We start from the raw sequence: 19,775 nt of genomic DNA on the forward strand, positions 1-19,775 counted from the left end.
GTAGTAGTAAGATCAAAAAGTTACCAGGGCATGTAGAATAGGAGCAAAGTTCCTTTTAAAAATCTCTAAGGAATGGGAAGGCAACCTAAGCCCCGGAGGCCGGATCCGGCCCAATCGCCTTCTAAATCCGGCCCGTGGACGGTCCGGGAATCAGCATGTTTTTAAATGAGTAGAATGTGTGCTTTTATTTAAAATGCATCTCTGGGTTATTTGTGGGGCATAGGAATTCTTTCATTATTCTTTTTTTAAAAATATAGTCTGGCCCCCCACAAGGTCTGAGGGACAGTGGACTGGCCCCCTGCTGAAAAAGTTTGCTGACACCTGCTAAGGCAAAATATTCATTCAGAATTTTAACTTTCAGCCAGGACAGCAAATTTCTCATTACATAGAAAGCTTACAACAAGCACCCTTTTGAGAAAAATATTTAAAAACAAACCAAAATCTCCCATTTTAAAAGCAACAAACTTTTATTAATTGTAAAAAGGGCACAACATATAGGAAATAAGAAACTCAAACATAAATCATTTGGTTAATTCTTCATTATAACCATGTTTTTTTTTTCAGTGTAGTAATGAAGTTCTGAATCCTTTATTTCCACTGATATCATAAAGTACCACACAGTTGTTATTAGGTTAATAATTTGGTTAGTAACACTAATAAAATCCTCTGTTATAAATTGCATAAGTTATACAATATAAAAATAATCCTCTGAGTGCATAGAAAGATGCCAGCAACTGTGCAGTATAATCAACAGACTTGTAATATGTTAATTAATACTATGGCTAATCAATAGAGCATGTCAATTTGTTTACCCACATACTAGATACCTGTGGATGCCTGTGGATATCTGCTTCTCAATGAAAAGCCCAAAGGCATTTCAGCCACGATCCAGCAGTCTGGGGCACACCCACTGACTTCATATTGGATCGTGGCCTTCCTCTTCTAAGAACCTTGTTCCCAAGTCTTCTAGCACAAAAGCACATTTCCCTTCAAGCACTTCCAGAGAAGCTGACGGTGTGTGTTGATTTTAGGCACACACTTAAAATCAAAAGGGGATGGGGAGAATTGCCACCTTAAATATGTTGTGCAAATCCTGACCTGGCACCTGTCAGGAAATTTGGATACACTGGAACACGGTCCGTGGCAATATTTTCATTTATCTCAATGCATTAATTTTATGGCAGGACTGAATAAACCCTAACAAGGAGTCACAGCAATATAATATGCTGCCAATGGCTTTGTCTCCAGCACTTGGGTCAGGGGGCACATTTGGAATTTTTAGAAAGTGACATGGGTACTAGTCGCAACATGATCGCCGTGGGAATGTGGCATAACACCAAGTGGCTGTTGCATCAAAAAGGGCATAACAAGTTTGGACCACAAAATGTTGCAGGGATGCCCCCTGCTCCATCTCCCCCATCAGTGGCTCCTATATCAGCCACCTCACTCACAGAATGAGCCACTCCTCTGTTCAGAATTGAAGAGAGGCAGGGTGTCCAATCTTGGAACTGAGTGAAATGTGGACATGCTTAAGGGGGCGATGTTTAAATATAGGACAGGCTGATTCGGTGCAAATAGGGAACTGAGCAGGAAGAACAAACAGTCTTTCATGCATTGTGGATTTTTGAGGGAATATTTACTGAGAACTTTTGGGGACCCATAGGAGGTGTTGGCGGGTACAGCGGGGCCCACTAGTGCCACATTGGCAGCCTCTGACTTTGGCTGTACCACAAAAACAATGTGTTGCCACAGTGCTCCATTGAAAGTAAGCATTTTCTAAACCCTGTGCTAATGTTTTAAGGCCTACAGGAATTCAAAATTCACATTCCAGGTGGCATTGGCCATGTCAGTGCATTAAGCCTTGGATCAGGCAGAGGGATATCTTAGCTCTCTACAATTAGGCAATGAAATGACTCATGACAACCAAAAGCTTGCTTGCACTGTAAAGTTTCAGTGAGTCCTACGCTGGAATTGTTACCTTGAGACGGCACTGTGCGAGCATGTTAGACCCACGCTAACTATCCTGGATTGTCACAAAAGACTTTGTTTCCTCTGTGGAGCCGTGACCCGCGGTCACCAGGGATAATGAGCCTAAAGAGCTGAGTCTGGGTTTCTTGGCTCCTGCATGACTCAATTTGGCCACTGTTTAAAGGGATAAAGGAATTCAGAGGGCTGTCGTCAGCATAAGGTAGCTTAAATTTGTTAGCTATTAAACAGTTAAATGTTTTAGTCAAATAACTGCTTTACCTGTCGGTTATAAATGCACTGAAATGTTATGGTATCTACCCAGGCATTTAGTGACAGTAATAGTTTTGCTTGGAATAATTCAGGCAAACCATGTATTGTTTAGGCCTGGGTCTCTTGGAAAACTCATACCACCACCTTCCCCCAGGCCCCACCTTTCTCTGGACCCTTGCTTGCTATAATGTCTTCTTGAACTGTGCTTCTGCATTCATTGCACCACCCACTTTTGCCCCTGGCTCCTCCCACCATTGGTATGTGGCTCCCACAGAAGGGATTATGGCCCTCAGGCTGAAAAAAGCTGCTTTCCATTTGTGCAACCACTGGGTACAACCCATTAATCACAGTGAAGCTTTTAAGCCCTAGCTTAACAAGGACATGTGACCAGTGTGGGCCACCGAAGCTGAATGACATTAAATTCCTTTGTCAAAAGATCTGAGTTAAGGAGATGAAAAATATAGCATTTGAATAGTAAGCTACGGATGAGTTATCTTGGGAACTACAGGACTGAGGAAGGGGCTTAATATGCTGCTAGATGCTCCGCTCAGAGTTTGCCCCTGGCAAATAATGCAAAGCAATAATGACCCCCTTAGTGGCATCAATCTTTGCATCCCGTTGCGATAAATGGGTCTCTTGGAAAAGCAAAATAAGATCCAGGTTTCTGGAATTTGCAAGTGCACAGAACAGCACTTCTTTCCAGCCTAGCCCAGTTTAAAGCATCTAAAAAGAGCATGAAGGTCCATCACACCACCGGTCATCTGAAGGTAGCACATCTACTCAAAGTTACACAAAGTAGGTGTGGCTTAGCCCTCCTCAACCCTAGTCTATTTCCTACCTAACATCTGAAGCTGTCGTCTTTCCTAGCTTCACCTCCATGACTTTCCATGTGTCTTTACTAACCTTCATCTTCCATTGTTTCCTGTGATTCCCCCTCAAAAAAACCCGTTTTCTGTCCTTTGATTCTTCTGTCTCCAGTTTTCCTCCTGCTTCCCTCTCTTTTCCAGTAGATTTTTCTTTTCTTTTCCCTTTTTCCCCTCCAGTCGCTGCCATCTATTCACCTGGCTACTGCCAATTTCCCTTTCCAGCCACAGCTTCCTGGCCTCAGCCACTTGTTCATTCTCCCTGGCCACAGCCACTTGCTCTCCCTGGCCACAGCTGCTTGCTCTCCCAACCCTGTTGTTTATTTTTTGTGGTCCTCAGCTGCCAATGTCTGCCTTCCCCAGCCGCTGCAGTCTGTCTCTCCTCCATGCCAAAGTTCACCTCATCAGGTCACTTTAGTTTGTGCCATTTCTTTAGTCCTGGCCACCTAAACATCCTCCTCCATTGGTTCTCATCCTTTTCTACAGTGTCTTCTGAAAGGACCTGCTCTGTCAGATCCTTTTGTAGTCCATCGCTTTTCCTCAACCCCCCAAAAGGTTTTGCATCTTTCACATGGAGAAGGGAATATTGGTTCCTTACCTGAAGGACACTTCTCTGAGATGAAGTTCCATCACAGCCTTCTCTCCCTATCGATATGCTTCTGAGTGGCTACCTAATCCATGGAAGGGTTTCCTCCGTGTTTGCTTCAATTATCTTGCTTGCATTCTTCCAATATGTTCCTCCAATATTTTCTGTTAAGACCATTTATATGCACTCTCCTGTTATTTTCTTGAAGAAGCAGTTTGTAGCAGCTTGTCCTCTGTGCATTTTTCTTCTCTGAGCTTGAGGAGGACTATGGCACACCTACTACTTGCAATTCTGAGTGCATTTCTGGCGTTTGGATAACCGGTGGCGCTACAATCCACGTGATGGACCTTCATTCCAGAAAAATGACCTTTCCCTCTAGAGCACATCTGGTGGAGGGGAGTGGGGAAAGTCCCATTCAGCAAGTGGAAGTTGCTGAATACCACCCATTCCAAGTGCATTACTGTGGGCATAAATTTCCCTTCAAAGCTGCTCATAATTCTGTAATATCGGTCAGGGCCGTTGCTTAGAAAGCCATGGCTCGAAGCTAGGGTTACAGAGCACATGAGCGTTTGCCCCAATCTGAAGCTTAGGAGCCTGACATGGGGGCACTGAAATCAGCAGCTGAATATTTTTCTGTTAATTAATTCATCTAGCTGGGTAGTCCAACTAACTTGAAGCACATACTCAATTGTGCTGCAGTTAGAGTAACTGAGATCCCTTCACTAGTACACATAATCCTAAAACTAGGTATATTATATTTTATTCAAAAATGTTATGTTCCATGCTTTTCCAATTCTAGGACTTGACAGCAGACTATTTATACAGAAAGTGAACTAGCAAGAAGATGAAAAGCTGGGCATGCCTATATGAGATGCAAGCAAGTCTGTCAGAGATGCATAGAAATGCCAAGATTTCCTTACTAATTTATCTTGGTATTAAAAATATTTTTTGCTATTTAAAATGCTACAAGATTACTTTCCTTTAAATAGTTAATAGTTTCAAGATCAGAGGATAATTAGGATAAGAGGCTAAGGGGGGTTGTGCTCGTTTCATGTGTGGCATCAGGAGTGAAGTTGCATTCTTAATCATCATTCTGGAAGCCTCTCACTCCAATAATAATAATAATAATAATAATAATAATAATAATAATAATAATATCCCCAGCCATCAACAGATACTACCAGCCATTCTGTATTGTTTACTGGCAAGCAATAATAAGTTAGACACACACCCTAACGGTTTCGGTCAACATATTTACAGCTTGGGTTAACACGGTAAATATGTTCAAATATCTGACCTGAGCACCATCTTGAAGAAATCACAGCTGATTTCGCCACTTGGTGACGGTTTTAACTCAGCAAAATAAAGTGTCAGAAGTCTTAAGCCTTCCTCCCCAAAGGAATGGGCATCTGGACCTGACTGGTCCAGTCTCCCAGGCCACAATGTACCACTGGGAGGAGATGGAATGGGGAGGAGAGTCGTTCCCTGCTTGTCAGTTCCAAACTGTACAGACCTCTCCCCTTGCGGAAGCTTACAGGTGGTTTGTCCCATTAGTAGCAGTGAGGCTAGAGGGACCATCTCAGGCTACTGTTCTGCCTCTAACAACCCTGACATTCCTCGTGACATGCGTAAGTGGTGAGATATATCCCACTTCCGTTTTGCAACATGCCATTCTCCAAAGGATGCTGTATTAGCATTAGTTTGAAACACTTCGCCAGAGTGACTAACCTGTGACCCTCCAGATACTCTTGGACTCCAAATCCCATCAGTCCAAGCTAGGTAAGTCAATAGGCAGGGGTGATGGGAACTGAAGTCCAACAACAACTGCAGAGCCACAGGACAACAGCTCCTGCACAAGGTCAGTGTAACTATTGTTTGAGAGCCCAGGTTTCTCATTCTTCCTCTTACCCCTTCTCCTGCAAAAGTAGCTTATTCTCAAGCTAACACATTTGAACACTGGTTATACTAGGAGTCTCTGCATGCTAAGTATCCAATTACAAGTGTTAAATGTGTTCCAGGTTCTCTCCTTCAACGTAAGTGGTCCTGCTCTTTTTAATAAGTAGCAATTATTAGAGCAATTTAATTTAAGTCTTTCCCTGAGAGCTTCTAACTCTGCAGTGTTCAGAGAGATGTAATGATTTCCTAGCAAGAAACACTGCTGCATGAAGAGAGAGGCAATAATCTGTTGCTGCTTAGTATCCTATCCAAAAACATTACTTCACTGCCAGTTTACTCAAAAATTAACTGCAGATACTCTAAGTGGACATTCTAATCCTACAGACACTTAAGTAGGAACAAGCCCAAATGTTTTCGGCAGAACTTGCTTCCAAGTAAGTGTGCTTTATAGGTTAACTCTGTCTTCCAAGGTAAAGTAGAATCTGAGGTTATAGCCCTTGCAAAATCCTAGGTTTAACTGTTAAATACTAGTGACAGGTTTTTCATTTGAATAGCTAGTAAGTCAACTTTGATGCTTTCTTATTGTAACAAGGCCTTTCAGTTAACGTTGGTGCAGCATTTCTAAACAGAAAGTCATTATCACTCATCGTCAAAACCAGCTCCAGTTCTTGGAAATCCTGAAGCCTTGATACATCTTTGTCCTGAAAGAAATAAACACAATAAATTAAAAACAATGTCTATACTAATATGAGGCATGCTAGTCCAAATGATGCGACGATTTCGGCTCACCTTTGTGCTGCGCTACATCTTGCATATTTAATTTTGATGTTCCAACGGACTGCAGGAAAGAGAAACTGGACAACAGGATCCACGCCATTGTCTGGGCTGAGAGACCAGTTGTCCTTTTGGTTCCTCTCCTCCCTGAACTGTTTTCATTCAAGCTGATCATTATTAAGAACTTCGTTAACTTTAAGAAATGGTGTTTGAGTTTGCATGCTCTGCCCTTCCCATCCCCATTTCCTTTTCTGCTGTGTCTTTTAGACTGTAAGCCTACCTTCCTTTTAATCTGTACACAGCACATAGTAGATTTTAACGGATGAACTCAACATAGCACTAAGCAGGTTGTTTCAAACAGATATACTTGTGCTGACAGAGAAATCTGCCCTCTCCTCTGCTGGCATGCTGTTTCAGGTGTTCTCCCAACATCCCCTGCCTATTTGTGGGGTTGTGGGGAGTGCAGATGGGGGGAAAGCCTTGCTGTGCTAGCAGAAGTACTTGTAGGGGTTCTGGTGATAGGACTCGTTAGCCGTGTTTTATAAATGATTACTGTTGATGACAGATCCAGAGCAATTTAGTTGCAGTTGTCCCATTGAAACCAGTGTGAAAAATCAGTCACAGTTGCTACTGCAATCAACGAGAGTTATCTTCAACAAACAGTTTGGATCCAACCCAATGTTTTATTCTTGGACCTATGGCCTGTGTTCTTCCATGTGTTCTTGCCAGCCTATGCTCTGTGAGGGTCTTTACATGGAGATTGCTAAGAGATTAAGAAATTTCTTATGCTATAGCTTGAGTCTTCTAGAAATACAGCAAACCAAAGGGTTGCCACTTTTAATGCTGCAAAAATGGATTTTCAGACTATCAGTGCAAACTTATGCATGCTTTCTCAGAAATAAATATTATGGTACACATTGAAACTTACTTACAGGCAGGTGTGCATAGGATTACAGCCTTAGTTTGCCAGAGAGACGTGAGCTCAAACAGAGTACAACAGGGAGTTAATGCTTGTGGGCAGCTATTGTTCAAGTGAAGACTTTACTTTCTATCCAAATCTATTTGCATTAAATAGGAGAAAGTGTGCCTTCTCCAACTATGTTGTTATCAGCATGTGTGAAGGAGAATGAGTGCATAATTTGTGCTATATCCTTGCCACAGAGTGTGAATATTATTATTATTTTATATTATTCTATGTACACCACTCACTTTTTTAAAAATTGAACTGTTCAAAAAGTTTTCTAAACAGATAAATGAAAAGTTCCCTCTAGACACCTGGAATGAATTTTGCTTTTTAAAAAAAAAGTCTAAAATGCCTATTCTGACAATGTTGCTTGCTGGCAAAGTACTTTGAACCAGCTAAGGGTTATCAATATGAATGCAGTTCCCCTCCTGTTGGGACTCCATATATGTTGTCCTATCAGGAAATCAGTGAGAATGCCAATCAGGTGTTCCAGAGGAGGCAATGGGGGCTAGAGTTGATTGATTTGACCAGGGCTACATCTGCATAACTGGATTGGGAGCCAGAGCCTTTAAGAGGATTTGTGCTCCAATTCAGTTCAGCTTGGCTAGAGCAACTGAGAGCACAGGTATTTGAAACATCTATATCAACAAAATTAAGTCCACCATGCCATGCTACAAAAATAAAGCAGACAGTACCACATTGTAAAATGGGGGGAAAGGCAGTGCTTCCTATTTAATCACCTAGCACTAAAGTGGATCACAGCTGGTTTAAACTGACCAGCGGGCCGGATTAGGCCCCCGAAATGGACTTTGGACATGCCTGGGTTATGGTGACTAGTGAATAGCACGGGAATATCTTGACCTTGTATTATTTGCACAGGAAAAGTCCATTCAATCATGATGAGGAGGACAGGCAGAGATTCCAATTCTAAGAGGGCTTTTTCTTTTTAAGCATCTCTTTTCAGAAGGCGTTCTTTATTTAAAACATAAGGTTTAAAACTACAGATATGAAACGTTCACAAGGGATTGGATGCTTATGAAGGCTGCTGTGGGCAACATGTGTACTACAGGATAGTCCCACTGACGTCAAGAAATGTTGGTGTAAGAACAGTAGTGTCCGTAAATGCAGGTTGGAGGAAGATGATACCGTTATAATTACCCTGAACATAGTATGAAGGCTTGAATAATCATAAATTATAATAAATATCTGAAGGAATGGGTCTTGGTTATTAGCTGCCAATATTTTTGAGAAAATGAAAGCCAGCCTGGGTTATTACTCCAGCAGGATAATTGGCTTTAGTAAAAGGAACCAAATGGATAAAATATCTCAATTCCAGCAGGGCTTTTGATAATGTTCCATATGCTACTCTTACAAGTAAATTGGAGAAGGGTGAATTGGAACATGCTGCCATGAGGCAGGTGTACTTTTGGCTGGGAAGCTACACACAAGATGTTCCAGCATGCTGTGGATTTCAGCCAGAGTAGCTATTAGTGGATTGCTATTGTTTGAATTGGGGAGCTAAATGACATTCCACAGGGATCTGCCCTGGACCAGCACTAGTGAGCATTTTTATTAACAGCTTGGAAAAAGCAATGATGAGTGCGCTAAGATTTTACAATCTGAACTGCAAACACAACAGAGGGGAAATCAGCACACTTAACTCAAAGCAAATGTTTATGTGGGGTGGAGCACCCAAAACAAAAAAACCTAGGAAAAGAGTGAGCGAGCTGGGCATTCGGACTGCAACAGGAGATACTACAGCAGATACTACAGCTGGTAGGCAAGAAGACTAGTCATGTGTGTGGCTACAACAGCTCGCCATTAGCTAGCATGGAGCTGATGTGCAAATAAGTTATTGTATGGAAGACAGGAAAAACCTAAACTATTCTGACCTGCAAATTCTGAAGTTAGCATCTTGTACTGGCCTCAGGGAGAATCCAGGGAGACAACTCAATTCCTTGAATTGTCAAGATTCTAACATGCATGGCACACCAAGCATCACATGGCCATCTGTCAGGGATGCTATAGCTGCATCCAGCACGTTGAGGTTGGACCAGAAACGTCCAAGTTTCCTTCCAACTCTAAACTCTAGGATGCTTTGAATCCATGTGGTTTACAGACTGTGTGTGTTGCCCAGTCCTAACCTTTGGGTTATACTAAACTGCAACTGCAAAAGGAATCAGAAGCTGGTATAACCAATGTCAGAGATACAGAAGCAGTGATGCTGAATAACTTTGGGCCCAATTTCAGCTCTCAGGTATGCAGCTGAAAGCCATTGGCCCAAATCTAGATGTAGCTATGTGCAAAACCTACTTAAATAAGAACCTCAGAAAGAAAAGTCACACATAGTGGCCTCAGAAGTTGTATCAGGACAGCATTTCCATTACATTACTTGGGGATGGAAAACCCTTATATTCACCTGAGCAGGGGCAAATGAGAATATATAGATTGTGTGCATTTGGATGTGTATGTTTCTCCAACCCTTTGAATATCTATACCTACATCTGATAACAGGAACTTCCAGTATCAAACTACACAGATGGTAAATCCTCTTGCACATAACATGCAACATGCAGTGAAGGTTTGCACATGGCTTGCTGCCATTCTGCACACACAAAGCTCCCTCCTGCATGGACTGAAATTTTAAAAAGACCTGGAGTGGGAACACAGTTGTCCTACTCATTAGCAATGAAATGCAACCAAAACTTCAACATAGCAGAGAAAGAGAGAGAGAGAGAGAGAGAGAGAGAGAGAGAGAGAGAGAGAGAGAGAGAGATTCCACTCAGTGCTTTTGACTTTCAGTCATTTTTATTGGCGTATCCAATTTCCATCATTGCACTGATATTCTAAATTGATATTTAGAATATAACAAAGTCTTATTGACACAGAAATCTGCTCCGGCACCAAAATTTGACATTAGCATTAGCACCAAAATGCCAGTGTCAAATATGAACTCCAAAATCTAAACTGATCACTGGGGGAGAAATAAGACCCATCAATTAATCTATTACCTGCACGCTTAAGTGGCCTATTCTTGTCCAGGCAGAGTTACACTGCTGAAATGCTACTACCGTACTTCTGATTTGAAAGTCTCAGGAAATAATACAGGTATCTTAAGCACCCCAGAAACCACACAATCTCTTAAATGCATAAAACAGGCCTGCAGAACCCAGGCTAAATGCAGTATGTCAGGTGAAAACCCTGGTCAATCAAAAAGTCTCCAGCCTTTGCTGCTTTCCTCAGGGTTGAAACCCAGGGAAGTTATGAAACAAAAATCAGATATAGCCACTGGACTGCATTCAGCTTCATGTGTCATTCTACAGGTCTGGCATCAGCAAAAGAAAAAGAATAAAAAAAGAAACAGAGGAACGAGGACAGAATGAGGATCTTACCTTTCTCAATACTGTATTTGGAAGTTTCCTTATTTTCTCCACATGTTCCGGGTTAACCCCCAGCTCACAGCAGCTCACTCTGAGCAATTCTTTGTAAGTCAGTTCTTGCCGATCCAGTTCAATTTCAATGAAATCGTTCTCTTTTAGAGTACGGTTTTGAACTCGGACCTTAAGCACCAGTTCTAATTTTAAAAGACACACACAACCACAATTGTTAGGAGCATTAATAATAAGCACGTGGCAAATGTTATTGGGTAGTAATTAAATTTCAAAAGGTTGCCTTGTTTCCCTTTTGGCAATCCCTTTTTCTAACTTGTGAACCGCCCTGCAACTTGCGGGTATAGGGCGGTATACAAATTTAGTAAATAAATAATAACAATAACAGCTTCAACGTGATGCTTGCCATGGAGTAGCAATGAAGCTCCTGGACTAGAGATGGAGAACTTCAGCCCTCCAGACCTCTCTCTGAGCCTCAGAATGCTCCTCAGCCCTGCTTGTCACCTTCCTCAAGTGTATTTGCCTGGCTGCACGGTCTCCTTCAACTGTGATGCTTCTTGCTTGTCTGCGTAGAGCAAGGTGTGTGTGAGTAGATACTAACCTACTATACAAAGGTAGCATTTACATTCATTGATCTTCCCACTTCTCCCCAGGCCCTGCCCACCACTGGAATGTGGTCCAGAAGATAATGTAACTATTAAGCTGAAAAAGCTTCCCCACTCTGTGCTAGACCAAACCTACTATCACATGAAACCCTCGAATTGGGGGGGGGGCAGGGAGAGAGAGAGAGAGGCAGGCAATTGACAAGGTCCTTGAATATGCAGGTGCAGCCACAAAACACATTTCCGCTGTCATCAAACACGGCCCATGGTGTAACAGCAAATCTGCATCTTTTCACAGTTCAGCTTTGGGTGGTTGCTCTCATGGGGCCTGCATGATTATCAGGACCTCCATCAGAAAATGTGGACCAAGTCAACTATTGCTTGATGCTTGCAGAGCTGCCTAGCAGCGGCAGAAAAAAAGCGTGGATATAACCCTCCTCATGGCCATGCTCTCTCTGCCTTTAGCAGAAAGAACCAGCCTTAAGTATTTTTGCACTGTACGTTGCCTCAATAAGGTTTTGAAGGCCCAAAACAATGAAATAAATAATATTACTTCGGTAATATGCCTAGATACACATTCAATTTAAGCAACAGCAATTAAGACAAATAAGCATTATTGTTTGTGGGGAAAGAGGTATCTATGGTATCCCTAATGATACACTATCATTTAGAGCTCAGGAATAACAACTTCAATAAATCAATTTTTCTATATCTGCGATAGGCCAAACAAAAACAGTGAATTTATTTGGCGGGGGGATATAGAATCCATTTAGTTTAGTAACATAAGGAGCAATTTCTACTACTAAAATATACAGTGGTACCTCTGGGTGCGAACGGGATCCATTCCGGAGCCCAGTTCGCATCCAGAAGTGAACGCAACCCATGTGCGCGGATCACAATTTGCTGCTTCTGCGCATGAGCGTCACGTAATTTTGACCGTCTGCACATGCGCGAGCGGCGAAACCTGGAAGTAACGCGCTCCGTTACTTCTGGGTCGCCGCAGCACGCAACCCGAAAATACTTATCTTGAAGCTACTTCAACCCGAGGTATGACTGTACTGCCACTTATATAATCAATAGGCAATGGGTACGAGTTCTGTAAATCCACAGCAGTGACCATCCTCTGCTTGGTGTGAGAGGGAATAATTTAGCACTATTCAACGCTCATATGAATGTGCCTGGGGGCAGTGATCATGATTGGGCTCACCCAAGCACATTTGATAACATGTCTGGAAATAATTGCCATATGTAGGCTCTTCCCATGTGATTCGAGGACTCTGCCTGTTTGACAGATATATAAATTGTGCAGACACGGCCTAAACGCAGTTTTATCTCCCCATAGATTTTCCAGACATTACATTTAATGCACATAGTGTTTAGTTAGGGCTGCCTTCCCTCTTCTGTACACCTTCAGACAAATGTCTGATTAGTGCTTATGCGACTGTTTCCCAGGCAGCTAGAAAACGCCCCCAGAAACTTTGGGGGATTTCATTTAGGGATCACTGTCTTGACCACTAGGTTGTATGAAGTGTCAGAAAATTTAGGAAGAGACTTCTGACAATGGAAGATTATAAACCCAACCAAACGCTGCGCTAATTGATTTGTTATCCTGTCCAATTTCTGTTCAATCTACACACAGTTTTTATTCTAATTGTTTTCACCAAAAGGCAGCACTAAGTTATCTTGAAAGCTTAACAGCTGAGGTTACCTTGCATGTTACTAAGGGGGAATGTTCCGGTGAAGAAAAAGGGCTGAAATGTTGGGACAGGTCCAGCACAGGAACCATTTGGTGGCTGTGTTTCAGGCTGTTTAGCTGCAACAGGGGAAGAGAGCGTCCTGTTTGGAGGAAGAGGCATCTGGTGACCGTGACCATTCTGGACTGCAGGCTCTGGGGATTCCACTGCCATTGCCCTTGTCATGTCCCCATTGGACCCCAGAGGGGAAAGCTTTTCATGCTGCAACATGGTAGTGCCAGGTGCCTGAACTTGAGGTAAAGAAATGGGGCAGTCTTCATTGTGTTGTTCTAAGGAAGGGGAAAGTCTTCCATTCAAAGAGGAAGCTGAGGTGCTGGTAGTGCTGCTACTCATGGAGTTATACACATAAGGGAAAGGTGGGTTAGCCAAGTAATTGGGGATAATGGGCAAGGCGGAATCTTTCTTCTCATCCGGAAGCTCCTCAGCATCTTCCACTGCAAAATAAAGAATAGCTCTAAATAAAGGCAATTTCCAACTAAACATTGGTGAGTAACCTGGCAGGGGAGAGAGAGACAGAACTAGCACTGCTAAGCTAGCTGTACATGTTAAAATTACAATGTGCACATAAAAATATATTAAGCATTTCTAACGCTATAATAAAATGCAATCATTTGATACTTCTATTATGCAGTTAGATATTAAATTAAATGTCACAAAAATTATCCCTGCACATCCCCACCTGGGATTAACGAGGGGCTACATTTTTAACCAAGTCAAAGTTCAGCAATCAATTTTTGATGGTTACAGTCTTCCTTTTTCCAAATCACTATCTGTACACATCAATGCTGATTCTAGCGAAAGGATTAAAGGAGACTTGGGGGAGAAAGTTACAAGGGCAGGAAGATCATACTGTTTCATCTTCATTGAATCACTATGGATTCCCTTCGGCACCAAAATATTCTTGACAGTTATTAGCATCAACCGATCATTTTACCTCCCAGCATCTTCCTAATTTCCCTCTTTGATGTTAACTGGGCTGGTGTTTCTTCTTTAACAGTCAGAGCGTCTTTATCAGCGCCAGCATGTAGCAAGTACGATACCACTTGAGCATGGTTCCGTTTGCAGGCCCAATGCAAGCAAGTCCTGCACAAGGCAAATGTAACAGCTAAGTTTGGGGGTTGCAAACACACTACATTAAATAAAAACAAAAACTGATGTACTGTATTCGTTGAAAAATAATGACAGCCTACCTTAAGCTGAGCAGTTTTGCTAGTCTTACAGATTTTTTATATTTCTTATACATTCCTATAGTGACACCTACTGGCAGAATCCTTCCCTATTGTAAATCACAGCGCTTCAAAGTTCATTACAGTACTTCTAGTTTCACAGCTTTCACATGCAGTTCTCTAGCAGCAAGGCCAAAGAGATGAGCCCACACTCTAAACTTCCAATATCTGGGGCACACTTAAAAACAACAACAACTGAATTAAGATTTGAGGCACATTTCCCCTTCCTGGCAAAACAAACAAACCAAAACCCATTTTTAGAAAGGATTTCACTGATTTAATGCAATTACCTAATTTACTTAAGTTGACAAGGTATAAATACAAAACATTTATTTCCTCCCCCTCCAAACAACATCTCAGTGTAACAGCAAACTACTGTATTGATAAAGGCAGTCTTGCATACACCCAAATCCACAGTCAGGCAATACCTTCGTAAACAGAATTCTTGTGTTCAAATCTAGTGTATTTGGGATGATTTGGATAAAAAGGCACTGAACTTTTTCCTTTTGTATGTCTGCAAACCGTGGGAGTTTCCCATAGTCTGCTGCTGTGTGCGGATGGCACCAGGGTGACTACAAAAGGATCCACACACACTAATTGGCTATGCAAATATGAAGAATGGTGATAATTAAAGCTCCAGTGGGGCAGGGGAGACCTCCTCCTGCAACCCTGTATGGTTTATTACCTTGCCCCTTTCCAAACAACGTCCAGTGAGGTATCTGAAGAAGTGTGCATGCACACGAAAGCTCATACCAAGAACTAACTTAGTTGGTCTTTAAGGTGCTACTGGAAGGAAAAAAAATTTTTGTTTTGTCAGTGAGGGCAAGTAATTCTTCTGCACCTTTGAAGCAACTGAAGCTGGACCATCCAATCAAGACTCAGGGTTTATCTACACGTCCTGCTGCAGGGCAAGGGGAAAACTGAACCCACGTCTAGAAAACCGCTTGGACCCATGCTTTCTAGGTACAGCACAAGCATAAGTGTGGGCAAGCCTATAGTGATGTTGACCTTTTCAAGCATGGCCCCCCTACTATCCTGCAAAACTGCTATTTCTTTGTTTAGTGCATTTGTCTACCTTCTTTCTTCCAAGATGCTCAAAACAGCACACATCAGGTTAACCTATTTTTATCTTAAGAGCAACCCAATAAAGTAGGTTATGCTGAGTGTAAGACCATCCAGTGAGATGCCTAAGTGAGCAAGGATTTGATTCCAAGTCTCTATAATCTACCGGTAAATTCAACGCTTTTTCCAGTTCAACAAATAGTGCCCAGTTATGCAGTGCCAAAAAACTATGCAGGCATAATTGAAAAGGACATAGATTTCCATATGATAACGTATATGCATTGATGCAGGTTTAGAATAATTACTATAATTTAAAATATATACAATGCATCTCAGTCTAGACGAGAAACTACAATCAAGTGACCCATTTGTCTGCTGTCCAGTTGTTGATGGAGTAATGTCAAAGCTCTTGCCCTCCTTCATTCAAGTTCATCTTTAAACCAAACTTGGACTTGACAGCCCTTCAAACAGAGGAGGACACCTTCAAATAGAATCCTGTCCTCTCTAAAGCAGGACACTTGGTCACCCTAGTTCATTACTACTTATTTTATCTCAGTGTGCTCTCAAGATTCTTTTTAAAATATTACTTCTGCTGCAAAAGGTCACAGATCATTGAAATAAAAACCATTTCCATTATAAAGCTATTCTCTTTCAGAACCATATGGTTGATTTTGAGACTACTGCAGTATTAGACTTTGTTAAATGGTCAGCGAAGCCATATAGCTCTAACCAATGTTAAACTTTCTGTATTTTCTAACATATTTAGTATACAATACTGATTTTGCGATTGTCAATAGTTTACTGTACAGTACTGTACTATAATTCTCTGGTATATTAATATTTATAACTACATTAATATTGTTAGAATTTTTCTCTCCAGTGTGCAGTTATCTATCATTGTATCATTCTGACAAAGTTTTGCTGTATTCTTCTACTCTGAACAAATCTCAAAACAATTTTGTGCCACATGCAAATCTCACTAATTCACTCCTTCCCTTTCCAAAACAACTTCATGCCACACCAAAATCACAATACGTTTCCATAAGACCAACCAACAAGAGTAGAAGAAAAGAAAGCACAGTGGCCATACATTCAATTTATATTACAAAAAAATGATAACTTTTACTTTATGAGAACTGTTAGAAATATAAGAATATAATTGCTAAAATGTGAGATTCACCTCACAAAAGCCAACCAAAGAGAAAGGCACTTGTGATCTAACAAGCAGACAACCAGATCTCGTCAGTGTGATGTAGACACTGCTAACAAGATTAAAATAAACTTTTGAACACTATAAAACGTAACAGCAAATGCATTGTCTGACCCTCCTTTTAGAAATTTTAGAAGGGATGAATAGCAAGAAGAAAAGACTTGTAAAATATCACTCCAAACTAAGTAACCAAGTCTACCACACACCGCTCTCTGAAAATGCCAATACGTATGGCATTGCCCAAAAGCTGCCGATGCAATTCACTTGCTAAATGCTCACCAGCCGTTGATTTCGTTTTGAGAGTTCACACTGACGCCACATTCCACCAATCGCTGAACTTCTTCAACATCCCCCAAAGCAGCGGCTTCTCTCAGTCGCTCCTGAAGCTCTTTTTCCTCTGCTGCAGAGCTCATGTTACAAAATTATCTTTGCAGTAAAACTTTGGGATTGTCGAATGGAGCCGCCTACTGCGAACGACGGATCATTTTATAAAACTAGTCCATCAGAGGGAGGAAGAATCCGATCCGTCCTGAAAGAAAAGTCTCACGCCTTAGTCCTTTTTCATCTTAAACTCATATGCAGCTGTTTCCTACCTATGGCTCATAAATCAAACAGTTTCACATTTCTGAAGGCCATTTTTCCCTAATTGCATAGTCTAGAGCGGATACGGCTTCCTCCTTCTCGCAGGGGGACTCTATTAAGTGAGACAACAGTGACCTAGATATTTAGTTCCTACCAACAGTCCGGCACGCGAACATTCACGCGCTCCTGCAATCTTGCAGAACACTTTCATTCCCCCCCCCCCCATTTGCTCATACGGGTTGCTATTTAAAATATAAGCAGTCTTTCTCGCCATCACTACTTTATACCACAACCTATCCCAACTCCAGATCTCTCTGCATTTTTTTGCTTGTGCTTCCACTGAAAATGATCGTCAGTTTCCCTCCCTTCCCCGGCGGCAGATTCCTAGCGCGATGTACGCTGCGAACAAATCTGTTAACACTACTGATCCAAACGTATTAAAACCGTGAGCCAGTTCCTTGCAAAACAGGAAGCTCGGCTTAAAAAAGGTATGAGGCGTCGAGAGATGATGTTGGAGCCCAGAAAAAAAAGTGTAGCAGTTCTAAACGGATACAGCGGTAAATCTAAAACAGCTAAATATAATGTAGAGCAGCCCTTTTGAAATATTGGACTTGGTAAATTTATGTCTCCCCAGTAATCTGCCAATGCTGTCCCCAGTTTTATTACAATGTGCACATTTTGTAATATAATTAAGGTTTCTTAGAGTCCATGTTACAGATTGCTTCTTAAAATGGAACAGGAGAGTGCTTGCTGTCTGAATTATGATGGCCAGACACACAGGGCAGCAGTTTCCCAGTTGGGGCGTTATAGTCATGGAATGCTCTCCTAAGGGAAAACCACCCAAGTCCATCACTACTGGCCTGTCCCATTACTTAACGTATTTTAGTGGAGTAGGACCGATTCACTGTTTTGACAGTTTGTGGGGGGGAGGTTCTGCCTGAGGTGCACTTTCCCTATTTTGGTTGTGTTTTTTTAATGATTCATTATTGTTTAAGGTGCCTAGTAGTCTTTTTAAAAAAGAAAGGTGGGGCATAAATATATTCATAAAATATGGGAAAATAAATAATATAAACAAAACTTTAGTGCCAAGTTCCTTCTAGCAGTAAAACAAATACGTACCATTGTTTTGCAGGATAATTAATGGTTAAGATTTTGTGTTCTGCTTTTGTTTTAATGATACTGTTTTTGCATTGAACACTGTACTATGATTGCATAATAAAAGTTCACATTGATTGATCCAGAAGCAAACACTTGCCCAGACCTAACAGACATTTTACAACTAAAATAAAACGCTTCAAACCCTGGGAATACTAAGAAATTTACTTGGAATGGGTGGGATTCTCCATGAAAAAAATTTGTGTGTTTTTTTCACAGGTACGTAGATATGATAGGCAGAGAAGCCCTTAGAGAACAAAAGGTTGGCAACTCACATAAACAAGGAGCCAAACATGACTTCCCTTCCGTATCTCCTTCACAAAGTTAAGACAGTACTTGCCTGATGATAGTTCTCTTTTTGGGGAAATTCTGACTTAACTCAGAAGCATATCCCATTATGCTCAGGACTAGTGTTTAGGATTGCAGTCTGAGTCTCATGTACTCAGAAACAAAAACTGGCCATGTTTTATAAAGTGATTGTTTTATGATTCTGTCTCACAGCATGAGACTATTTTTTTTAAGTACTCCTTGTCAAACAAGTATTTAATTCTTTTGTATTATTGAGCTGTGGGGTAACACCTACGCACTGCCTTTCCCATTGGGGTTCTAATAGTAACAGGTGCAGGACTATTTTTGAAGGTTCGTTAAGCAAATGTGGGACCAGAGGATTATTTAAAACAAAGCTGAATAGAACCATTGTTTGTGTATTGAGGCTCTGAGAGGCTTGGGTAACGGGATTTCGATTTTATAGTTTGTATAGGTGGAAGGGACCACAAAAGTAATCTTTTGCTCAAACCCATGACCTAGATCATGGGTAGGCAAGCTAAGGCCCAGGGGCCGGATCCGGCCCAATCACCTTCTAAATCCAGCCCACGGATGGTCTGGGAATCAGCATGTTTTTACATGAGTAGAATGTGTGCTTTTATTTAAAATGCATCTCTGGGTTATTTGTGGGGCATAGGAATTCATTCATTTTTTTCAAAAAAAAATAATAGTCCGGCCCCCCACAAGGTCTGAGGGACAGTGGACTGGCCCCCTGCTGAAAAAGTTTGCTGACCCCTGACCTAGATTAAGATTCTCCTGTTCCACCCACCAAGCTATCTCCTCTATTTGTCACTTTTTATTTTCTTTCAGAAACGAAAACTCAAGTGGCTTACAAAAAATAGAGACTTAAAATACAGCAATTGTTATATATAGAAGAGCAGATCAAGTCATTTCAAAAATTTATTTCGCGAATTCTATGAAGAGGTTGCAAAATCATGGGCATTTCTATTAATAAGAGGGGATGCTCTGTGCAAAACTGAACGCTGCTCGGTCTTGAAGGCGGAGGACACTCTCTTTTATAACGGGCTGCTCTAGTCAGGAGTAACTGTCAGCTTGCGCCTTCGCAATCAAAGAGGAAAAGAAGGCTGCGCAGGTGCACCTCCCACGACTCCCTCCCCCGCGCCCCCAGGCGAGACCCGCGCGCAGGCGA

General features: G+C 41.6%; 1 protein-coding gene across 1 annotated transcript; it reads right to left on the minus strand.

Annotated features, from left to right (window-relative positions):
• Positions 1 to 448: 448 nt before the first annotated feature.
• LOC310755426 (ankyrin repeat domain-containing protein 40-like) lies at positions 449 to 19,752 on the minus strand. Its single transcript, XM_083598284.1, has 6 exons — positions 19,366 to 19,752; positions 16,844 to 19,104; positions 14,001 to 14,149; positions 13,021 to 13,500; positions 10,714 to 10,895; positions 449 to 6,284 (listed from the first exon to the last, which is right to left on the minus strand). The coding sequence occupies exons 2-6, from the start codon at positions 16,975 to 16,977 to the stop codon at positions 6,138 to 6,140; spliced, it is 1,092 nt and encodes a 363-aa protein (XP_083454410.1). The 5' UTR covers positions 16,978 to 19,104; positions 19,366 to 19,752; the 3' UTR covers positions 449 to 6,137.
• Between the last annotated feature and the right edge of the window lie 23 nt (positions 19,753 to 19,775).

The sequence above is a fragment of the Podarcis filfolensis genome, assembly GCF_964270895.1.
Source record: "Podarcis filfolensis genome assembly, chromosome: 2".
Classification (NCBI taxonomy): domain Eukaryota; kingdom Metazoa; phylum Chordata; class Lepidosauria; order Squamata; family Lacertidae; genus Podarcis; species Podarcis filfolensis.

What these genes read in the sequence shown, in the direction of transcription:
- LOC310755426 (XM_083598284.1), bottom strand. Translation starts at nt 16,977, where the DNA reads ATGAGCTCTGCAGCAGAGGAAAAAGAGCTTCAGGAGCGACTGAGAGAA. An exon ending in AATTAGGAAGATGCTGGGAG is followed by an intron (nt 13,501 to 14,000) that starts GTAAAATGATCG and finishes TTTATTTTGCAG; the next exon opens with TGGAAGATGCTGAGGAGCTT. An exon ending in CAAATACAGTATTGAGAAAG is followed by an intron (nt 6,285 to 10,713) that starts GTAAGATCCTCA and finishes TATTTCTTTCAG; the next exon opens with GACAAAGATGTATCAAGGCT.